The 16899-nt window shown below is 45.5% G+C and overlaps 1 protein-coding gene across 1 annotated transcript in view; it reads right to left on the bottom strand.

Moving 5' to 3' along the window:
- Positions 1-16899, bottom strand: part of LOC310806712 (rho GTPase-activating protein 12-like) — a gene marked incomplete at its 5' end in the record, with an annotated part of 36648 nt that overhangs the window by 5071 nt on the left and 14678 nt on the right. Inside the window, 10 exons of the mRNA XM_083672913.1 lie at positions 26-130; positions 689-811; positions 1214-1295; positions 1404-1465; positions 2001-2075; positions 2593-2667; positions 3362-3487; positions 4146-4226; positions 4485-4625; positions 5329-5598. Coding sequence (XP_083529039.1) covers positions 26-130; positions 689-811; positions 1214-1295; positions 1404-1465; positions 2001-2075; positions 2593-2667; positions 3362-3487; positions 4146-4226; positions 4485-4625; positions 5329-5598 — 1140 coding nt within the window. The remainder of the gene's footprint in view (positions 1-25; positions 131-688; positions 812-1213; positions 1296-1403; positions 1466-2000; positions 2076-2592; positions 2668-3361; positions 3488-4145; positions 4227-4484; positions 4626-5328; positions 5599-16899) is intronic.

The raw sequence follows: 16899 nt of genomic DNA on the forward strand, positions 1-16899 counted from the left end.
ATTATTATTACATGGCACAACTTACCTCAATGACATGCTTCTTACTGGACTTATCCTTAGACGCCCACTCCACTGAGCCCCCTCGAAGATCAATAGTGAACTCGGGCTTTGACTGGTTAACTCCAAATTTCTACAATAAAATGAAATATCAGGGAATTAATTAACAGCTGTTGAGAAGGGATATGGATAAGGTTTGGAGATTGCACACAAATAATTTCAGATGGCATTAAAACAATAAGCAAAAGTGTGTTACAAGTTATTGTGTTACAGCTATTGTTATTAATTGCACACAGGTGATCATGTTCACACCAGTGTTTTACAAGTGCTGGACATTTAGTATTGCATTACAAGGAATTACACGTAATTACACTCATGTACTCTGTAAAGTATTGTGTATACAATGACACTTCCACCCAGGCAACAACTCTCAAGTTCATGTTCTCTCTCAAACATACACAAACATAATCTGAACCAAGCAGGGTTTCACACTATTAGTAAAAATCCCATAGTTCACAAAACCTGGGGAAATCAAGCTGACTTGCTATAAAGGCAGCAGCAATATTTCAAGAGCCCTCCCACCCCCTGATAACCCAATCAGGGAAAGGTCATGAGCAAGAGCAAGCAAGGGATAGGTCAGTTTGAGGGACAGGCAGGAGGACAGACAGACACATGCACAGAGGAGACATACAGTGGCAGCCTGGACACGCCCAGAGTGCACATAGGAGACAGCTGGACGGGGCTTGGCTGAGCGCTTCCAGTTGCTTAGCAGTGTGAGGAGCAGCTCAGGGATGGAGCCACTACGGTAGTATGACTTTGGGATGAAGGGAGGAGAGAGGAGAGGAGAGGAGAGGAGAGGAGAGAGGGTGGAAAAAGGAAGGGAAGGATGGCAAATGAGAAACAAACAGTCACAGAAGAATGAAGGAACTCAGGAAAATAAAGGGTAAAAAAAAGGAGAGAGAGGTATGGTGCAGAACAATAAGGGAGACAGATGGCAGAGTGATACTCTACATCCATCATTATCCCTTTACGGTGTTAAATCCCTGCAGGAGATCATCAGGGAAAACATCTAATTCAACCACAAATTCTTCTAATTTACAAAAGAAACAAGAGGACGACTCTATACATTTCTGACATTCCACAGCTGTGCAAACTATCACAAATTCATGTTCAAACATCTAAGGTGGCCACCTGAAGGGGCTGATGGGACACCTACCCAGCTGGTGCCGCCCCCCTGGCCTTTGGCGAAGAGCAGTGAGGAGCCCTGCAGCACTGTCCACGAGGATGTCCAGTTTTTCCTGTGGACCACATCATGACACAAATGATCAACATCAGCTTTCTATTCATGATGTCAACAAAGAATCAATTACGTGGTCTAAAGTGTCTTCTCTTATGGTTTGGCCTACCTGACTTTCTTTCCATGTTCTGTGATTTTGGTGACATTGAGGACTCCACACTTCTCCGAGGGCTGTGGAAGGAGACACAAACACACGGCCCATGAGGTTTACACAGTGGGTGAGAGGAAGTGCACACCCAGGGCCCAGCCAGTTACAAGGAGATTACACCTCTACATACAGTAATGAGCCACACACACACACACACACACATAGTGCTGGGGGAAATGGGGCGGTGGTGTTGCCAATACAGACATGATTATGTGCCACCAGTAGAGGGCACTGTGACATAGACTATGGATAAATTAAACAAAGACCATCGTCAATCAAGACCATCGTGGTCCCAACTGTCTCACACAGGTGAAATTCATGGGCATATTCAAGAAGCTATATAAGAAGACTGGGATAGGAGAGCAGGTGGGGGCAGAACACAGGAGAGACTGGGCACATGCAGGAGAGATGAAGCAAGGCGGAGGGGTTAAGAGGTAGATGCCGGGATAAAAGAAGAGAGTATACAAGCAGTTCATCTAATAATGAAATGCCTGTTTAGGAACATGCATGTTGTGGAAGCACCCAGAAGAAGTAAGCAGAGAAGGAGGGGATACTAACGGTCAAGGGGTGCTTGGGAGATGAGGGGCAGGAGTCAGAGTCTGGAGAGCACTGCTTTGGGGCTGTGGCAGACTCCTACCAATGAGAGTGACAATGTCAACATGATGACAACTACAGAAGATATGAAGATGACGATTAGTGAGGAGGAGAAGGTTAATGAAGAGCCTGGAGTCCAAGTCCTTGACAGCACCTGAACGAACATCTCTAGTTTCAAGGATAGAGGAAAGGAGGATCTAGGCATTCGATTAAGAGGCTTATGTAAATGAAGAAAGGTTATTGTGAAGTGGCCATGTAAGCTACCACTGATGAAATACATGGTAGGTGTAGAACAAGGTGTTTTCGACACAATTCAGTTCAGACCCTGTACAACAGAGACATCAGCACAAACACAGAGATCAACATTGCAACTTTGATTGAATGAGCGATATAACACATTTGATCATCATGATATTTGATCATCTTCATAAGATTGATTCAAGGTTTTACTACGGACATTTTTACACCCAGAGCACCTAAATCAGCGGTATTTGATCATTCCTGCACTGGATTGATGGAGCCGGGGTAAAAGGAGAGGGGAGTGGGAGGTACTAACTTGATCACGGTAAAGAGAGCGAACAACTCTCCTCGTGTGATGGTCAGAGCTGAACCGCCTGAGTTTGAAAGACAACTGCAACAGAACCACAACCACTTGAGCCTGGATTGTTCTTGACATAGAAATCTAACTAAAACCTACATCTGACGATCCTTGTTGTTCGGATGCACACATACACCTTTTATGCCATGGACTATAATGAAACATTAAAGTTAGAGTTAACTGGATGAACAGTTTAGATATCCATTTTGACTGTGCCCAGTCACACTAAAGAATTAGACCCAATGGAAATTTACAGCATTATTTCAAGTGGACAAGGTGTACATTCTTTAAAAAAGCGGTCTTCTCTCCATAAGAAAACACTTGTTTCCCACAGTTGAATCTAAAGAGCAAGGCTTTGAGAATAATCATTTTATTGAGTGTAGCCGGAAACTATTAGATAGATAAATAGGATTAGCCTGAGTGAGGGTTTACTTCCTCTCTGACAATATATATTATATATATATATATATATATTAATTTTTTTACACCCAGAGCACCTAAATCAGCGGTATTTGATCACCTTAGATATATATATATATATATAGTGTATGGCCAGATATTCAGGGATGCTGGCCAGATAAACTATTGACTAGATGACAAGTTGTCCAAGACCACCCTCAGCATCAGAACTAGTGAGTAAGAGTAACCACACCTCCTGCTCTATAAACATATATTGCTCTAGCCTGAATTACAGGGTTGACTGTACACAGAGAATATAGACTCTTACCTTGTCGTTGAGGTCTAAAACGTAGGTACTGTGTCTCCACTTGGTCAGAACGATTGGGTCCGGCTGCTTCCTCTCCAGACTGCGACTCTTGGGGACGTCGCTGGGCTGAGCAGGGGATATGTTGTACTGTAGAGAGATAGGAGGAAAGAGAGACAAGAGACCAAGAGAAAGACCAAGAGGCAAAGAGTGGGAGAACCAGGGTTAGCATATCAAGCTAGGATATTCTTGTGCACAGACAACCAGACAACACCTATGCAGTTATGTTCCTTGAAGACTAAGACGCAAGTAACCTTGCCTATTCTTTCCTTCATACCTCTCGTCTCACGAACCACAGCATTGGTGAGTGGGACCCGTCTTACAGAGGAGCAGCCCCTTACCTGTGTCTCATTCCTGAGTTAAAACTACCGGAAACCAAACCGTGATGTGTATGTGCCCGTGTGACTGTCCACTTAGTCCACTCAGGCTGGACAGCTGAATGAAATGGCTAAAGACTGTTTTGTGCTGTTCTGATCTCTACTAAACCAACCAGATTAGAGGACAGAAGCCAGTTATAGCCTTGTCACGTAAGTCACTGCACCACCTTGGCCAATAGTGAACACCAGGCGTCCAGATAATTTAATGAGATGAGACAAGGGGGTGGAAAAAGCCACGAGGAGAAGAGTCAAAGTGAAAGTGAGTTACCAGGTAGTGGTGTCATTTGACCACAACCTGACTACATAAATACCAAGTGGTTAATCCACATAAACACCAAGTCTATCTTTGTGATACTGAGTAGTTGACTTACTTTAGGTAGTTCCCATTCAGACCTGGAGCCATCAGCGCTGTAGTAGTAAGGCCTTCCCTGCTCATCCACATGCTTTATCCACTGGAATCACAAACACTGAGCACTCAACTTAGATTCATAATTCGCACATACAATTATACAAAATGATCCTATTTCAATTGTACAAAGGATTTGAAATCAACAACCCAACATCCCCAAAGCCTGTCCTCTCAGGGGTTTGTCAATAACCAATTACATGCAATGTAACCTGTAACCTACATCCTGACCCCTGGGAGGAGTGACAGAGAAAGAGAGAGTGAAGAGAGAGTGAAGTGACTATGAGAAATGAGTAACCAATACCTTCTCATGAGTATGTTCACACACATAGAGGGTGTGTCCGTGCTCGTCCAGTTCCTCAGACCAGCCTCTAGGAGGCGACCCGTACTGGCTGTCTGACTGACTGGAGTGGGTGCTGTGGCAGTTCTCCTCTGAGGATAGGGGCTGGGGTCAACAGAGAAGAGGAGGTAAGAGGGAGAGGGAGGGAGGGAGAGAGAGAAAGGGGAGGAAGAGAAAGAGATAACTGATTTGGAAGAATAGAAGGGTTTTACCTTTAGAGGAGCCAGTGAGAGCCAGTTCGCCCTGCTTGATTGCAATAAACAAAAACACCACACGAGGGCAGTGGTGTACCACAAAGTCTACATGCAATCCAACTCAAGAAAGCTCTTAAAATGTATGTTTTATTTTACTACATGGCCAGAAAATATTATTTCCCCTCATCAAAATAGCATCAGCTTGTTTCCCTACCCTCAGTAACCACAACAGACGTTTTACAGCAGTTGAAATTATAGCACTCTTCTGCTTGGCCATATTCTCTCACTGTCCCAGATGTAGCCAAACTTCCATGCACTCACAGTCTGTGCTCCCAGCAGTTTAGCTGTGCCATTAAATCTGGTGAATCATAAATATTTGGAGAGCATCTACCGGTACTTAAATATAGTACCACTGGAGACCTACTTCAGCACTGACCTGGGCACACACACACACACACACACTGTGGACTTGGCTCTGACCCTGGATCACAGAGCAACAGTTGATGTAGGCTGCTTGCTTTGGCTTTGGAGTGTGGATCTGTGACTGTTACAACTAACCACTGTTAACTAATTAGGGAGTGGGACTGTTTTAAGGTGTGGTGATGGTCTGCTACCTCTGTCTCCCCTGTGCCGTGGGAGTCTCCCCGGCTGCTGGTGCTGCTGCTGGCATCGCGGGCGCGGGGGGGCTTCCACGTGCGCTCCCCAGTGGCACGGTTGTAGTAGAAGTGCCTGCCGCTGGAGTCTTTGTGTGTCTCCCAGTCGCCCAGGATGTGCAAGGGGGAACTGGAGGGGAGGGGAGGCAGGCTGGACTGGGAGATCTTCAGCTCCTGCAGGTTGGTGTAGACGGGGGACTCAGGTCGGCCTTGCCCCGTCGGTGACGTTGTCTGAGGGGGGGAGAGAGAGAGGAGGAGGTTAAAGCAGAGAGGCGAGTCTATAGGCTTATAGTACAGTGAGAGGAGGAGAGAGAGCCGTTTCAGACCAGAGATGCAGTGCTAAAGTCTGCACGACAGGATGTAGAAACAGGATGGGCAACTATGGTAATAGAACATCACGTGGCAAACAGACATTGCAACATACGGTACCCATCTGTTTTTTGTCAAGTCTCAAAGCCAAATATGCGTTGCAAGGTATCCAGATCGATTGTATCTGAGTACTTCAGAAGTCACAGTATCCTTTATGAGATAGATCGAGATGTTGCTCCATTGAACAATTCATACACAAAACACTGTGCATCAATACTTTTTCAAATAAAAACTTCTGCACTTTACAAAGATTTTTTGGAGGGGACATATAGTAATTGGGTTCAACATACTCACATTTATCAGATGGGCCAAGGTTGAAAAGATCAGAGCTCTATTCATTTACAGGAGAATTGGAGCCAAAGCAGGGGGGATATGGTGCACAGCTAGGGGAAATGATGAGGTTCTGAGACAAGGAAGTGTTTGGTCAGATAAGACACAAGAGCACGACAACAGGCCTTCCTTTTATTAATAACCTGTACTGATATCAAGAGTGAATCTAAACCAAACCTAGGACCCACTGATGACGAAGAAGTGGTGTGTGAGAGCTCTGAAAATACATCATCGCTTTGAGACACAAAGGACTCTTTCATAGGTGTTTATAATATTGTCTACAGAAGACATGGTGTGTGATGAGGTAGTGACCCTACATTTGAGGTAATGTGTCGATGGCGAAACACTACTCTCCAAGGTTGGAGAAACTCATATTGGTGCCACCAGAACTTTCACATGCCACATTGTCTGGGCCACAGAACAATAGTGAGAAATGTTGTTTCCATAGCGACAGATGATCAAAAAGTACTGCAGGAAAATATTTTGGTTTGGAGAGACAGTGAGGCGGAAGTAGTGGCTAGACAACTGTCTCTGGAGTGGGCTCAGGGTCAAACTGTTTACGGGCCTCGTACTCAACACAAAACCACCTGACCAACACAGATTCAGCCTGCTACAGCACCCAGTGCCATACCTATATATAATAATAATATATGCCATTTAGCTAACGCTTTTGTCCAAAGCGACTTACATTGCAGTGAGTGCATACATTTCAGTATATATGGTCCCAGCAGGAATCAAACCCACAACCTAAGCGTTGTTAGCGCCATGCTCTACCAACTGAGCCACAAAGGACCACATACCTCTGTCCTAGGCCTTCCCTTATTATTTAGGCACGGCGTCCATTTATTTTCTGACAGGTGAGGAATGCTGTATTGAACGGAAATGAGACAGGGAGGGGAATTTAGCAAAACTACCGGACAGCCAGACGCGTTCATGGAAACAGATGGGGTTTCCTGCTGGGTTTGATATAATAGGAATATGTTCAAAAACTATTATTTAATATCCTGCACTGCTGTGTGGAAGAAAGTCTCGCTGTTCTCCCCACTCAACTGCTATTCTCCAACCGCAGTAACAGAGATCGTCAGCTGGGTGTCAGAGAGCTAAAAGGCAGAGCTAAGTGATGATTGCGTACGTGTCGAAGGAATAATTAAGCTAGAGAATATTGCTATCCACATAAACATGTTGAGGGCACACACAGTATTCATATCATATCCTCCAGAAATGTACTCACCGCACGCACACACACACACACACACACACACACACACACTCCCCAGAGAAGTTGCTTGCATTTTAATGACTCTGTACCCCTGCCTACAATCTGTTTTGTTGAAAAATAAGTGGTCTCTCTCCATTGCATTTGCACCTCTCAAGGCTGAGCAACAAACTCAGAAATAGACTGATTAGAGTGAGGGCCAAGAGAAATGAGGTGCCCTCATTCAGGGACGGACGCATAAGTTAAAATGTTCTCTTCTGGAAGGCTCATTCACCACAGGGCTGATGTTGGCCTTATGAGGCAAGTAAGCATACTTACTTGGACATGCATTTACCCAAATTCAACTTAACTCATGTAGAAGCTGATAGATGACACAAAGTTAAAGTAGGCCTATGTACTTGACAACTGGATGTCAGATACTGTATCAATTTAGAGGAAGACAGACAACATCATATCAAACTAAAGTTCCCCACATATCACATTCCCCAGACAGGCTACAGAACATCACCTTGTGTCCAGGGCTGCAGACAAACACCTCGTCATCCTCCTCCTCTGCTCTGCTGTACCCTTTAAACGTACTGAAACGGATCATGACTGCAGCGACAGAGCTCCAAATATCACTGCGACCCTGCGTTCACTCTTGCACTCTATCAGACTGTTCTGAAGGTATGCAGAAACTTGATATAGAAGCGATGTCAGAGCCGCGGGGAACAGGATCTCTCCCTCCCAGACAGACACGGACACACACACGGACACACATAGCCTGTCTATCTGTGACAGAGGAAGCCCTGGGGGAGGGCCCTCTCACTGACACTTCCTTTTGTGTGTCTGTGTGTCTGTGTGTGTGTGTGTGTGTGGTTAAAGTGGGTCTCCATGCTTCACTAAGTTTAACTGAGACCAAAGAGAGGTGCTGACAGACAAACTAGCCATTCGGGGGGACAGGGGTGTTTTACCATGAGTGGATACTATATTTATCCCAGGCTCTGCATTCACAGCAGTGGGACAGAAACAACATGTGCTGAGAGGAGATAAAAGGCACTGATCTCCATCTGTAACACCGACAAGCCACTCCCAAGTCCTTTATACCCCAGAGTTGGTGCCAGTACGTCAGAGAGTTAATGCATATGCCTTTAAAACAGAAAGAGAAAGAGAGAGAGAGAGAGAGAGTGAGAGACTTCAAAATCAAATCAAAAATAGGTCAAAATCTCTGTCATCAGTGAGGATAAAAATCCACTAATTTCCTCTTGAATCACATTCAAGTCCCACACTGCCTCTGCTCTACCAGTGTGCACAGTCAGAGGCTCCTCCAGCAGCCTGTGTGAAACCATGGCCCCTGGCTAAATGAATATGAAATGAATAAGATGTGGCAGATGGCAGTGAGGTGTGGATTGGAGTCCTTGGCAGGTAATTACAGATAGAGGGACCTGGGGGCCACCTCTCATAGCTGGAGGGGGACTATGGGGGGGGGGGGTTGGAGAGCTCTGCTGTTGAATGCTGAGTGGTCTTAGCTTGTCCACCAGGCCTTGATAAATGAGCTTTATACTGGAGAGTTAGCTCAGCAGCAGCACAGCCAAATTAGAATGCATTATGCTGCCTGCTGTAGCAGACACAAGCACATGATATCTTGGGTTGAAATATGCAATGATTTATTAATTTCAAGTAGTTTAATTGAAAATCAGAAGGCAGAGTTAAGTTGAGCTAGGGCAGTTGAGATGATGTAGTTTCTGGCAGTTAATAAACTCCTTGTTGGTTTCTTGCTGGCTGTTTCTTCCCCTCCACATTTCCCTTATCTCTTTCTCCTTACAGCAGACACCCCATCCAAAATACAGTACATTTTCTTGGATGGTTTTGCTTGACAGCATACAGTAAATTAAGTCATAAATGATTTCCAGTGAAGGAGATGCAGTTCAAGGTAACGGCATAGAGAGTCAGTTGTAGTTCTACTTCACGTCCACTAGGTGTCTCCCTCAGGCTGCAGAGGAGCCCGGGCGGCTGAGGGTCTCGGCTAATGCCATGAGGAAGGCAGCGTGAGGGGGAGGGGTTTCACTGCACACATGGCAACCCACTCGGCCACATACCTTCCTCTCTGCTGCACATCCACACCAGCACTACTGATGCTTCCGGCCAGTCTCACTCTCACCACCATAACGCTTCAGCTGCCTCCCTCTACATCTATTCACACTGACAGACGTGGATACACATAGGAAGGGCATGCACACGGCGACGCGCACACGCACGCACACAATTTCTACAAGCCACCCTTTAAGAGACATTATCATTCACTCTTGCTGTTGCAGAGACATACAGTAACACATAGCCGGCAGTGATGTAGCCTATATATGGTATAGTCAGGATAGAGACACACCAAGCCTAGCTCATGGCAGGCTACCTAGACGGCCAGATCAGCGTGTCTTCCTGACAGGGTTACATAACATGACTGTGTAATTGAATTAGACTAAAGCAGGTTAAAGTCACTGAGGTGGGGTGGACGGGACAGCGACTGTGTAAAGCGAGGACGGAGGGCTGCCTCTGTGTCCATGGCGACGCCACGTTTCCACCAAGCCAATCACATGGTTGAGTAGAACAATGTTTGATGATGGGCGATGGGGACAGGCCCACACACACACACACCACACCTCCTCCCAGCGCCTTCCTCCGCTCATCCTCTCTTTTTATTGCTTTCTTCTCCTCTCAATCTGTCTTGCGCTTCCCAATCCTAGTTCCTCCTCTCCCACCTCTCCATCATTTTCACTCTCCATCCCCCTCTCCCAGGCTCAGCCCCCTCTGTCCTCTTCTCATGACCAGGACTGGGAGGTATAGTGGTTGTGCCATATGACTAGATTAACCCACATTTCCACCTCACTTGGTTCCAGTCAGTCCACGTCACCTCACTCACCCATCATCACATCTGTGACATTTCTCAGGCAAACCCTCCACCCTGTTTATCCCCCTCAATCTCCTCCTCCCCACACTCAACCCATCCTCCCCACACTCAACCCATCCTCCCCACACTCAACCCATCCTGCTCCCCCTTCCTATAGCAACAGCTCCAACCCACTATTCCATCATCCTTAGTACTGCAGTCTCAGTCACATCTACACATTCCCTTCAATCTCACACCCATAGGAGGCTAAAACTGAATACACACCTTGTACACACATCTTGTCCAAGACACAGGAAGTTTAAAACATGGAAAATAAAAATTGTGTTAATGGTTGTGTCAAACTAAATATTGTAGACAATCACCACACACCCACACACACACACACGTTAGGATTTCGAAAGGCAAAGTTCTGAGAAAGCTAGGGATGAAAGTGAGTCAGCATCTTTCCTCCGAGTTGAGACGACGACTTTCATTTCTTTCCATTTCACGGATCAGTGAGTTGAGCGAATCTCACATCCTGACAGAGAAACAGCCAATTAACCTTTTGGTCCTGAGCAGATAGTCCTCTACCGAAATGTCAGCACTGTCTGCAGAAATACAACACAAATGCCTTCTCTTTTCATAACCACTGCTAGTGGATAACAACTAGTCTCTTATATAGTACCATGTGTCATCAATGGCACTGTGAGACTGAAGCCAAGCAAGCCCTTCCAGAACATAACTGGAACGTTAAACATAGTTAAATTCAGTCAGAGTTGGCAGTTTAAAACGGATCAAGCACGTAATGACATTTCCAATACCAACACCAACTCACAGAGCCATCATAAAAAGAGCTGCTCTCTGTTGCCATGTTCTCTGAGAGCTTGTAAGGCCTTAAACAAGACAGAGGCTGCCCTGTTCTACACAAGCATGGGTCTACAATCCACTCTAATCAATGGTGTTTCACTTCACTTCTCCAAAACCCTGGTCATGAAATGATAATGAGGGAGGGAGAGGACGTCTGGTGAAGAAGGGAATGCCTGGAGCGATATTCGCCATTCTGTCCCGGCTGATCTGTGCTTGTGTGCATTGGGAATGGTGGTACCATCCAAAAACCAGTCTGTCTTACTGGGCGAGCGAAAATCGGCCTTGTGGTGTGTGCCAGTTTACAAGCTTAAATGGAACAGGGGATCAGAATTAATATCTGGGACAACATGTCCATTGCTGCTTTATAGGCGCAAAAGCTCAGAATGGATCGGTTTAATTCTTGGTTTGGAACTTTCAGTTTTGGTCTGAGAGCAAACATGAGCAGATTAGGGCAATGTTTCAATGCTGAGAAAAGAATGAACAAATAAAATATCGGTCCCTCTCTCCGTCTCTCACTCCTTCTCTCTCAAAGATATGCAGGCATGCCTGGAGGAATGCAGGTTGTATGGGATTGTATAGGGCTTGTTGGAGGCCAGAGAGTTTGCAGGCTAGACGCCAACTGTGTCCCCATAGCAAGCAGCCGAGGTTGGGCTGGGTGTGCCTCTATGTCCCCTAGGTAAGACGACAAATCCTCATAGGCCTGGGAAAATGCAGCAGCTGTCTGCATGGATTGGGGACCCTCATGGGAGTGTGTGCGCGTGTCCTCTTCCCCCCACCACCAACCACATAAGGTGAAAGGGCATCAGTCCACAGCAGGGGCCACACTCCCACACTGCCTCCCTGACCCCCAGCACCCTGTCTACTTTCCATGATCAGCCCCCCCCCCTCACCATGAGCTGAGACACAGCCTCACTGATCTGCCCTACTATCCTACATTTCCTCACCAGAACCCTGCCAGATGGACAGACCCAGGGGATAGACACAAACAAATGGACAGACTGACCAATAGACAGACAGGCAGGCAGTGGACAGACAGTGAGACAGGCCAACAGACCGAGACAGGCCAACAGACCAATTGCAGCCCTAGTACCCATTATTCACAGACACATACTTTGCTATCAGGAATATGTGATGGATTATAGTTACATTCCTGAAAGAGACCGATGGGAAAGAGGCTAATAAATGGATTCTGGCTCTGAGAATCAGATGACCTGCCAAAACTTTGACAATATCAATTTGTTCTGTTTTGCAGAGGTGACATTGGAGAGGTTTGAGGACTGATGGAACACGGACAAGATTTCAATTTCTTAAATGGAGTTAGGCAAACCTCTCTCTCACACCCACTTCCCTCCCTCCACCTCAGTCTCCTTATACAGTATAAGCAGAGACAAGCCACACCACCCTAAGACCCTGGTCTACGGTACACTACATAGAGAACAAGATTAGCCAGGCTAACATTGAGGCCTTCACACCTAGGCCTCACACCACATGGAACCGTTTACGTCTGATGCCTGGACAGTCCATAGTAGCCTCTTAATGATACAGTGCCTTTGGAAAGTATTCAGACCCCTGCACTTTTTCCACATTTTGTTATAGACTCAATTTAAAATGGATTAAATTAAAAGAATTTGCCATCAATCCACACACAATACCCCAGTATGACAAAGCGAAAACAGGTTTTTAGAAATTTCTGTAAATTTATTAAAATTTAAATACACAACACCGCCACTGTATTTTAAGCCTGGAAATTTCTCCCGCTCTCTATTTCTTGTCTACACGAAGAAATCCTTCAGCTGGAATTAGCAGCATTCCTCTGTGGAAGACAGCTGACAGCTAAGCCCCTAGCTAATGGGTAATCCACCCTTAATGCTCTCAGTCTGATTGGTTCCAGCTAATTACACTGAGAAGAAGGGCAGGGCAGCTACGTTGGAGCCACACCTGGTCAGGTTTACATAAAGGTGTCACTTCTTCTTTGGTCAGCCAGGGATCAGTACGGTGGTCCAGTGGCTCAAGCCCTGATGGGTCATTTCGCTGCCAATGCTAGGTGTTAGCTATCAGTGTCTGCCCTGGGTAGTAGTCATTATACATACAGTCAGGTTGAACAGAGTACATATTGTTGTAGGTTTACACACACACACACACACACACACACACACACACACACACACACACATGCATTCACATGGAGAACACTATAGGATATAAATAGCTAGTGTGAACCCCTGAAAACACAGTTCCAGACTGGCTTTATGACAGGGCTGGATTGCAGCTGGCTGTGGTTTAGTGGTCTGTTATTAATATCCTCCCTTCTCTTCTCTCCTAATCTGGCCTGTTTATGGAGAAACACTGTGAGCTACTCTGGAGAGCGAGGCCCTAATTTCCAACTCCTCCCCAAGAGGTCTCCAAACCCTTTCATGTCTGATAGCATCTCTTGTAATAATGATAATAGAGAACACTGGGATGCATTCTGGAAAAAACATACTTCCAACTTTGAAGTAAAAACATGGCATTTGGATGACGGTACAGGCGGGCTGGCGTCAACATTGTTGAGATAACTGTATCTGACAATGCCAATTGAAACAATGTTCCCATTGAATGCAGTATATCAACAATCATTATATGACATGCTGTTTTGAATTAGGAGAGCCTAGCCTGAGACTAACCCAGGGGTCCTTTCCACATTCTTGCACTACAAAGCTTAAACTTGACATTGTGCTACCAACTCTTTTATCCTAAATCTGTCCTGTGACCCAAGTGAAGTCGGATGCCTGTATACATCAATGGGATTTCCCAGAAGCCCTTTGGCATGGAGCGGAGGGAAGGATGCCTGCACATCCTCCTCACACATCTGTGAGCTCCAGAGTGAGGTAGGCAAGCGTGCACACACACGCACACGCACACACACACACACACACACACACACACACACACACACACACACACACACACACACACACACTAACTGTGAAGGCTACTTTCCCCTCTCTCTACAAACCTTGTTGCATGTAGAGTCAACACGTTTCATTGATTCAGAGGATTTTATACTTTATAAACAGTGACTACATCACTTGACCAGGGAAAAAAAAATCATTACTTAAACTAGTCAACAGTTTTTCCTGCTCAGGCAAAACTCCTGGCCCTAGTGGAGGGTGGTTTTGTCCCGAAATGCTCATACCATTTGCTCCTATATGAGGTTTAAGGTTTAAGCCCATGTATTATGAACGGAGGAGATTCAGACATGATCTGATGCTTCTCATTACTCTCTGTTTGGACATTCATTCAAACCTCCAGGCGGCTGCGATCTTATCCGTGAAATGCACACAAACGCATTATATGCTACAGTGAAATCCCATCTATAACCAAGCCAAACAGTGATCCAAGATTAAATGTAAACACCAGACTGATACCATTATGTCCTGCACAGTTGAGACAACATCTGTAGGATGTGTGTGTTTGTTTAGACAGTGTCTGTTTTCAGATCAATATCAGGCAAGTCTCAACACAATTATTCAGAAAAACCAACTGTTACAACAGGGGTGATTATTGCAAACACTATCCTCCCAGGAACGATTGCACCGTGTGCATGCAGCCAACATTGAACGGAATGTTTGTTTTCATGCTAGACGCAACAATAGAGGTTTGACAAGGGATGACTTGATCTACGAGACTTACGATACATATATTTGTTCTGTTGTTGGTTTGATTGAGATTGTAGCTTAACTGCACTCTAAAGACGTGTTTTGTTAAGGCCTGGCACTCCACTCCCAGTATCAGTGTGTGAGCTTGGTCTTTACCAGAAACCAGCCAAATCAAGTTACTAACAGTACACCACCAGAGGCATCACCAGCCAGTCAGCCTGATCAATGTTACCCTGCACTGCACATAGTCAAGCCATGATTGCTGAAGTGTAAACAAGCTCATCTGTCATAATGACAGAATGTACACTGATTCCCTCTGACAGAATTGGCTAATGTTGGCTATGGTAGACTGTCAACATAAAGTTAAACTCAGACACCCGAATTCTTCTAACTATCCTCCCAATTCTACTACACTCACCGGCCACTTTATTAGGTACACCTTGCTAGTACCGGGTTGGACCCCCTTTTACCTTCAGAACTGCCTTAATTCTTTGTGGCATAGATTCAACAAGGTGCTGGAAACATTCCTCAGAGATTTTGGTCCATATTGACATGATAGCATCATTGCTGCAGAGTTGGCTGCACATCCATGATGCATCCCAAAGGTGCTCTGTTGGATTGAGATCTGGTGACTGTGGAGGCCATTGGAGTTTAGTGAACTCATTGTTATGTTCAAGAAAGCAGTTTGAGATGATGTGAGCTTTGTGACATGGCGAGTTATCCTGCTGGAAGTAGCCATCAGAAGATGGGTACACTGTGGTCATAAAGGGATGGACATGGTCAGCAACAATACTCAGGTAGGCTGTGGCGTTTAAACGATGCTCAATTGGTACTAAGGGGCCCAAAGTGTGCCAAGAAAATATCCCCCACACCATTAGATATTTGTGTGAACAGGTGTATCTAATAAAGTGGCCGGTGAGTGTATATGCTGGGCCTAAGGTTTGACCCCAATCCTCTTGCTAGGGTGTCAGTAGGGCACAGGTCTATTGATGTTGTGGCACATCAACTGCAGAGACAACTAGGGAGACAAGGGCTCTTGGTACAGGAGAAACAATGGCCATTCAGCCTGGCCAGCCCAGTGGTAAACAGCTGACAATGACAAGAGAGAGGAGTGAGGAGAGAAGAGGACAACAAAGGGGAGAGGGATGGAGGGAGGAGCTTTGTCATGGGAGGGGTGTCAGGAGAAAAGGTCACACTGTTCCTTTTGGAAAGAGAGGAGGAGTGGGTGAGTTAAATACAACTAAGCCACAGTAGGTGTACTACTAGCTTTCATCGACAGCTGTGAATGCAGGTGTGCCAGTGGGGATCTGATAAAAAAAATAAACAAAGAACACTCGCTATACCATAGAAATGAATAAGGAGAGATGCCCATTTGGATTTCCTCTGAATGGATGCGCACACGCACATGCACAGTACGTAACTGTGAAGGCTACTTTCCCCTCTCTCTATCCACAATCCACACACACGGCATTGTCACATCATACAATAACAACTCTGTTCACTGACAAAACCTATACTTGTCACAGAGCCACTCAAGTTGAACTGCATTTGCCCCCCCGAGTTAAGTGAAGGTCAATTCTTCTCCTGTACTTCCTTTGAATCATCCAATGATTCCTTTGGAAGTTGAAAAGGTTCATGAAATACAACCTAGGCCCTTTCCTCAGATAAACTTATTCTAGGGAGATACACAGGCATAACTCATGAGTTCGTCAAATGATAGCTGCTATACCCTTAGAACAGGATCCAAATATGAACAGAAAAAAAAAAGAAGTGAAAACCACCTGCACTGCACAAAAATTCCGGCAACAACAAGACTTTAATCACCACCTGCAGCCATTACAGTAAGAACCCACACACACTCTGGCTAAACTCCACCGACTAAGCCTAAGACATTGAAAACATCTTGTAAAGCCGACAGCATAGGTACTCACAATGTAGTGTGGGGTCTTCAGGTAGGAAAACATGATTAAAACAAAAAAAAACTGTACACAGTTAGAGCAGGGGCAAGCTAGCGTCTTGTACAGTCCAGTCCAACACTGACTCCTGCCTGCGTCAGGCCTGCCGTAACAAAGACTGACAGAGGCCTCCTCCGGCCGATTAAAGGATCTTAAGATTTCTATTTAGAGCCACGGTGCTCTCCTTAAATAGGAGCACTCATTAGCTGAATGACCTCGAGAGAGAGAGAGAGAGAGAGAGAGAGAGAGAGAGAGAGAGAGAGAGAGAGAGAGAGAGAGAGAGAGAGAGAGAGA

This window comes from Argentina silus (genome assembly GCF_951799395.1).
Source record: "Argentina silus genome assembly, chromosome: 1".
Lineage (NCBI taxonomy): Eukaryota > Metazoa > Chordata > Actinopteri > Argentiniformes > Argentinidae > Argentina > Argentina silus.